Source organism: Catharus ustulatus, chromosome 7 (genome assembly GCF_009819885.2).
Source record: "Catharus ustulatus isolate bCatUst1 chromosome 7, bCatUst1.pri.v2, whole genome shotgun sequence".
NCBI lineage: Eukaryota > Metazoa > Chordata > Aves > Passeriformes > Turdidae > Catharus > Catharus ustulatus.
The window spans coordinates 14,366,459-14,372,458 of record NC_046227.1 but is presented as its reverse complement, the minus strand read 5'-3'; the positions used below and the strand labels follow the sequence as shown (position 1 = coordinate 14,372,458).

General features: G+C 38.9%; 1 protein-coding gene across 1 annotated transcript in view; it reads left to right on the top strand.

Annotated features, from left to right (window-relative positions):
* Positions 1-395: 395 nt before the first annotated feature.
* PPP1R1C (protein phosphatase 1 regulatory inhibitor subunit 1C) overlaps positions 396-6,000 on the top strand; it is a 46,745-nt gene continuing 41,140 nt past the window's right edge. Inside the window, 3 exon segments of the mRNA XM_033064077.1 lie at positions 396-781; positions 784-896; positions 3,195-3,255. Of these exon segments, the coding sequence (XP_032919968.1) occupies positions 649-781; positions 784-896; positions 3,195-3,255 (307 nt within the window). The 5' untranslated portion in view covers positions 396-648.

Below are 6,000 nucleotides of genomic sequence, written 5' to 3'. Positions count from 1 at the left end.
CAGATGTGGGTGTTCTCAGCATTGTCTGGAGTCACGGGAAGTGGAGCCCACCTAAAGAAATCACAGTCTAAATCTGCACAACAGACCTAAGGTGCAAACCCACCAGAGAAGCACTATGAGATTGTGGGCAACTCTGTAGCATCATCACCAAAAATCTTCCTGTTAGATTTAGTGGAGTCTAAAACTGCAAGATTTTAAAAATATTTGAAAGAGCAAAGGGAATTGTGTGATATGTGAAAAGAGGAGAGCGGTTCTGGCACACTGTAACAGAGATCGAATTTTTGCGTCCACCCCTTCTGCTACCTCCACCCCCAAAATCTGAAAACTTCCTGATTTGTGTTCATCAATAATTAAGAGCCCATCAGCAATACTCAGAGGGAGCTTGCATTGCACTTCTGAGCAGGCAGTTAGTAATGTACGGTGGAGAGATCCTCTTTTTCAAATCCCAAGGCTCCAGGCCATGCAATGCTAGTATTGCATTTTCAATTAGCTTCTGAGTGAATGCTTGGCATATGTAGAAGTGAGCTGGTACACAATTAGCTTATTGTTCCTTTCAGCTTTCTGCTGAGAGGATCTGAAGGGCTGCTGAAGAGAGGGGAGAGAAGGGAAAAAAAAAAGCAAATAGCCAAGGCAGTGGCATCTCTGTGGATGTGGAATAAGGGAGCTGCTGGGCTCGCGCAGATTCCCGTGCTAAGTCGGGAGTTCCAGCTGCTCCTGCGGAGCTCCCAGCCTGGCTGTGGGGACGGCGCCGGGGCACAGCACAGAGCCAGACCAGCTCCAGCCTCTTCTCCCGTCTGTGTCACCTCAGCATCACCATGGAGCCCAACAGCCCCAAAAAAATACAGTTTGCTGTGCCCCTGTTCCAGAGCCAAATCGACCCCGAGGCAGCTGAGCAGGTAAGGAAGATGGGTTTCCTTCAGGGTTTTTAGGGAGTGGGGTGGGAATGGGGCAAGATATGGGTGAGAGCAAGTGATGCTTGTGGCCTAAAGGCTTTTCTAGCTTGTATTAGTAAAACTGTAGATGAAAAACTCTGGAGCTTATAGCAATGTTTGATATACTTACAGAGGGAGAAGGATATGTCCTCTAGCCAGAATAAGGCTTCTTCACCTTGGCTAGGTTTATATTACTGCTTATTTGTTGTGCCTTTTCTCTAACTGCACTTCTATACTAATATTTACACTTCACATGGATACACTCAATTAATACATTCTCAACAAATTAAGTGTATTATATATACATAAAGCACAAAGTTGATAATAGGTACCTAACAGAAATGTTGAGAAGGCGTCTTATTTACCTTTGATTTTAATGTGAGAAAATCCAATTAATGTTTTGCACAAAAGTCATCATTTCAATTACTTCCTGTATTTCTTATGATTTTTACAGTCTTTAAGGCATTTTTACAGTGTTTTACATGTATATGTAAATGTATAATATATATGTATGGATATGTATAATATATATACCTGTGGAAATATGCCATACTTATGTCCTTGTTGGAATAATATGGATGCTATTTTAGGTCTTAACTCACTCCCAAAAGATACACACACACACATATATATATATATATATATAAATATATATATATATAATGTAATGATATATATATATCAGTGCAGATGTCTAAGGAGGAAAAGATATCTATTACTGGGTACAGATATGTGTAGATGTGCCTAAAAAAAGGTCACAGACAGTCTTGTGAGCAAACTGGATAAATCTTAATTAGGTGACCCAGTACATTTCTCTCTGTACAAGTACTTCTCAACATTTGCTTCTATTTGGGTATGTCTGATTTTAGATGATACCAGGGGAATATTATAACCTTGAAAGTCCCATCCCATTAGCCATGAAATTATTTGCACTGTTAGGACAGTTATCTATTTTCCTGAATACTCTGATGTTGTGTCTCTTAAAAGGCAGGCACCTTTTCCAGAAAATGATGAGTTGTGAGTGATCATTAAATGCAAAATATTAGAAGGGTGCAGAAAAGAATTGTTGTGGGTCCTCATTTTGTCCACTTCTGAGCTGTGAGATGTCCATACCTTACTGAATAGTTCTGCGATGAATTCAAGCAGAACGTGTTCTGATATTTTTCTGAAGTCTGTGGGAACCATAGGATTAGGATTTCCTGGAATTCCCATGGCTTTTGAAATGCTGTAGCCTATTTTCTGCCTGGTATTTATGGGCAGTCCTTTTTTTTTGGTGTGTTGTGAGTTTGATTCCAAGTGCTATACAGTTTCACTGTGGGTGTGCAATGAAATTAAAATAGTAAATTCTACAGTCAGCTACAGTTACACTAATCTGGAATAAACCCATTAACCCTGATGATGTAATTTTCCATTTACACCTCTGAAAGCAAAATTTGAACCCAGCTAAATACAGATGTTGGCTCAGCAAATGAAAAAGAACAAATGCACTGACATTGAGGATTTTTTTCAGAATGGTTTCTAGCTTAAATGCTCCTGATCCCTCTCTTAAATTCAATAGCACATCAGGCCTGGAGGCTTTCAGTGCAAATGTGTGCTATATTGGAGGGTATTCCAATACCATGAAGTTCAGCCACTGTTAATGGAACAAAAGTTACCCAGATAAACTCTGAAGAATGGTATACAATTCAAGACTATATATTGGTATATAAAATCTGCTGAATACTCTTTTTAAGGTCTTGAATACTGGAGTATTTTTAGCTAAAGAATGGTAGTAACACCTCTGACAACAGTTTAGAAATATAAGGCATGCCTGCAAAACTCTGAAATGCACTTGCAAAATATTATCAATTATTACTTGTGAGAGCTATGCCAGTACTGGTATCTGCACATACAAGCTCACAACCTACAGCAATCATCTTCCTGAAGCAAAACTATGTGTCAATATTTTACGATATGACTGATATTTTTCAGCAATACATATCCAAAAACTTAAGTCAAGATGATTACAAATCCTAAAGGTATTTTGGACATCTCTCCCCGTGCCTTTGCTCTCCCTGAACAAGCAGCAGCACAACCCTGAGTGCTGTCAGACCAGACAAGCTGTCAGTAGGACAGTGAAGTGCTGCTGTGCTTTAAATAGTTTCCTTTTTAACTTTGCCTGGTCTATACTCTGGAGGACTCCAGACAGATTTTGTGCTATGCCTTGTGTGTGTGGCAATTGATGGGCCCTAAATGATTCTGCTTGGTTTGTATCTGTTACAGATCAGGAAAAGAAGGCCTACGCCAGCATCACTCGTCATCATGAATGAGCACATGCCCCCAGGTGAGTGCCAACATTCCTCCTAAACCACTGAACTTGTACACACAGCATTGACTGCAAACCAGTTTGATTAACCACACGATTTTAAATATACAGCATTAATTTTGTAGCTCTAAATATCAAACAATGGATGTGAGGACTACTTGGAGTAAACCCCATGAACACAGATAATTCCTGGCCTTTGGATAATGTCACTGATTTCACAATTTTATTCTCCATGTAAATGGAGTTGTAGATGTAGAAGGAGAATTAATCCACAAATATTTGCTTTCCTTGGACGAAAACTTTGAAGATCCACAAAGTCCAATCTCTAGAGATACCAGGCTGGGTTCAACCTCAATTTAACCAAAGGAGTTGTTTCTACAAAATAGATTCTGTTCTAGTTTCCTGATAAAACATATAATGTGTTTTTTCATTATTCTTTTTCAACTGTGAATATATTATCTCCATCCAGGAGTTCCCACAGAGAATCTTCTGTGGGATGGGATATTTTGAGGTTGAGACATACTTTGTCATAGAAATATGACTTCAGAAGGATTCTTTAATAGCTGTTTAGGGAGTGTTATAAACAAAAACTCCACAAAAAGGGGAAAATCTTCAGTACTTAATCCCTTGGAACACACTGCCTACTTTATATCAAACTTTTTATTTTTTGTGCTCTGCAACATTTTTTTTCCTGCCATATCTCTTAGTCACCTGAATCTTTTTAAAAATCTTTTGGTAGAGTATCTTTCTGTCCTGCATTTCAGGCAATTCAGCTCTCAGAAATGGTCCATGGAAGATCTGCCTTGAACTGACTTTCTTTACCTGTATGGGATAACAATGGGATATACACTGTCTGTATTGCTAGGACTTAATTTAAAGCAAATTCACCTTGACTGTTAATCTCTTTTGCAATTCACTTTGTACACTTTGTACCGTCATATTTCCTTTTATAAACAGATACTTGGTACAATACCAAATCAAAACCAAACAAAGAATAAGAACTCTTTAATTTACAGGAAATTTTACTGTAAACAAAGTGGTGCATGTCTGTTATCACCTTTCCTGCAATGTTCATAATAAGTCTTTAAATAAATCATTTTTATTATGAGTCAGGATTGCTGCAAGTTTCAGCCAACTTCCATATAAGCTCATGAGTTAGTATTTGTCTTCACTTATTTAGATTTGTTTATTTAGCTATTATTTGTTCTTTCTAGATACTGGGAACTAATATTAACGAATTCATTATTTGGCTAAATTATAGTCTGGTCCTGTTTTTAAATTTTCTGTGAAGTTGGATAAAAACTAAAACTTTAAAAGCAGCTTCATTTTCCTGCCCTTCACCATGAGGTTCATGCAGATTCCCATAGGGTGTCCCTTGGACAGGGTGTGTGCAGGTGGGTAGCTCTGCAAACCTGCTGAACACAAGGACTGCAAGGCCAGGTTGGAAAGGCAGACAAGAGCTTCACAATGGAAGTGCAAACACTAACTAAAGCCTTTGTGGTCTTCGTCTTGTCAGGGGCTGTGCAGCTTCTGAGATGGTTTTGTGCCTCCAGCTTTCAGAGTCAGCTAGTCCCTGGGCCTCTTTAACACCTTGCTGATTAAACCCCAAAATGCTGATCAGTTACTGGATCTTGAATAGAATTTGGAATAGTAAATTCATCACTGCAAATGGATGCAGTTAATTAAAAAAAATAATAGTACAGGAGCTAACTTGACCCTCCAACAAATTGCTTTAGGAGTGTGACTCTCTAGATCAGTGGAGAAACTGAGCAGCAGAGAATTCCAGTGATACTGACAGAGCCACCCTTTTTTATTAGGGCTAAGCAAGAGTCCTGTCCCTTGAATTTTACCCACTGGAGTATTCCACTTCCTTTATTAGGAGTAAGGAGATAGTGAAAGATGTGCTTCCAAGAGTTTGAAATGTGTGCCCTGATGCAATCCTAAATGTTTGGATGCCCCTCCAAAGTTTACTCAAATTATCTAAACTTCTCTTTTTCTGAGAAACAGAAACAGGCATAGAATCAGACTTTTCTATAGCCTTCTGTTACAGCTGCTTCTGATTGCAGCAGGGGAAAAAAAGTAGCATTTCTGTGGTATTTTGGTGTTCTGGATGCACACCCATCTGGAAACCAGAAGGCAATAAAATGTGTTTGGACATTTAAGAACTTCATAATAAATTCAGCTTGAGTTCTTCTGTAAAAAGGCCTAGAAGTTATTTTTCTATTAAGTCTTCTCATCCATCCCTGATGCCTGTTACAGCTTTGACAGGGATATGTCTTCACCTATTTAGGTCAGGTCAATTGTGCTATAAAGTGAATGTCTACTAAGCCTAAGTCATTTTAAACCAATGACAGCTGCTCAGAAACCATAAGAAGAGTCTGTTTGACTTCTTTGCTTCCAAGGAGACGGTGTTAGACTACACTGAATGATTCAAAGGCAGGTGATAAATGTGACTATAGGAGTTCATATCCAGCCTGGGGCATCATTGACTCTCACATTTTCTCATGCTCACCCTGGCTGGCATCATTTATAAGTGCAATCACAGCCAAAAAAAGAGAAATTTGAGTTGCAGCAGCAACAGTGATTGAAGTGGACAATATGACCTTGTGAAGCAGCATAGCAATGAATAAACCCTCAACTCTATCTGTGAGTTCTCTCTAAAGTGCTCTTAGGTGGGTTGTGTCACACCTGAGCAGAGAAACGACCAATAGCAAACTGAGACTTGAGTTACACAATCACTCAAATCTACTGTGCTTCAGTTCC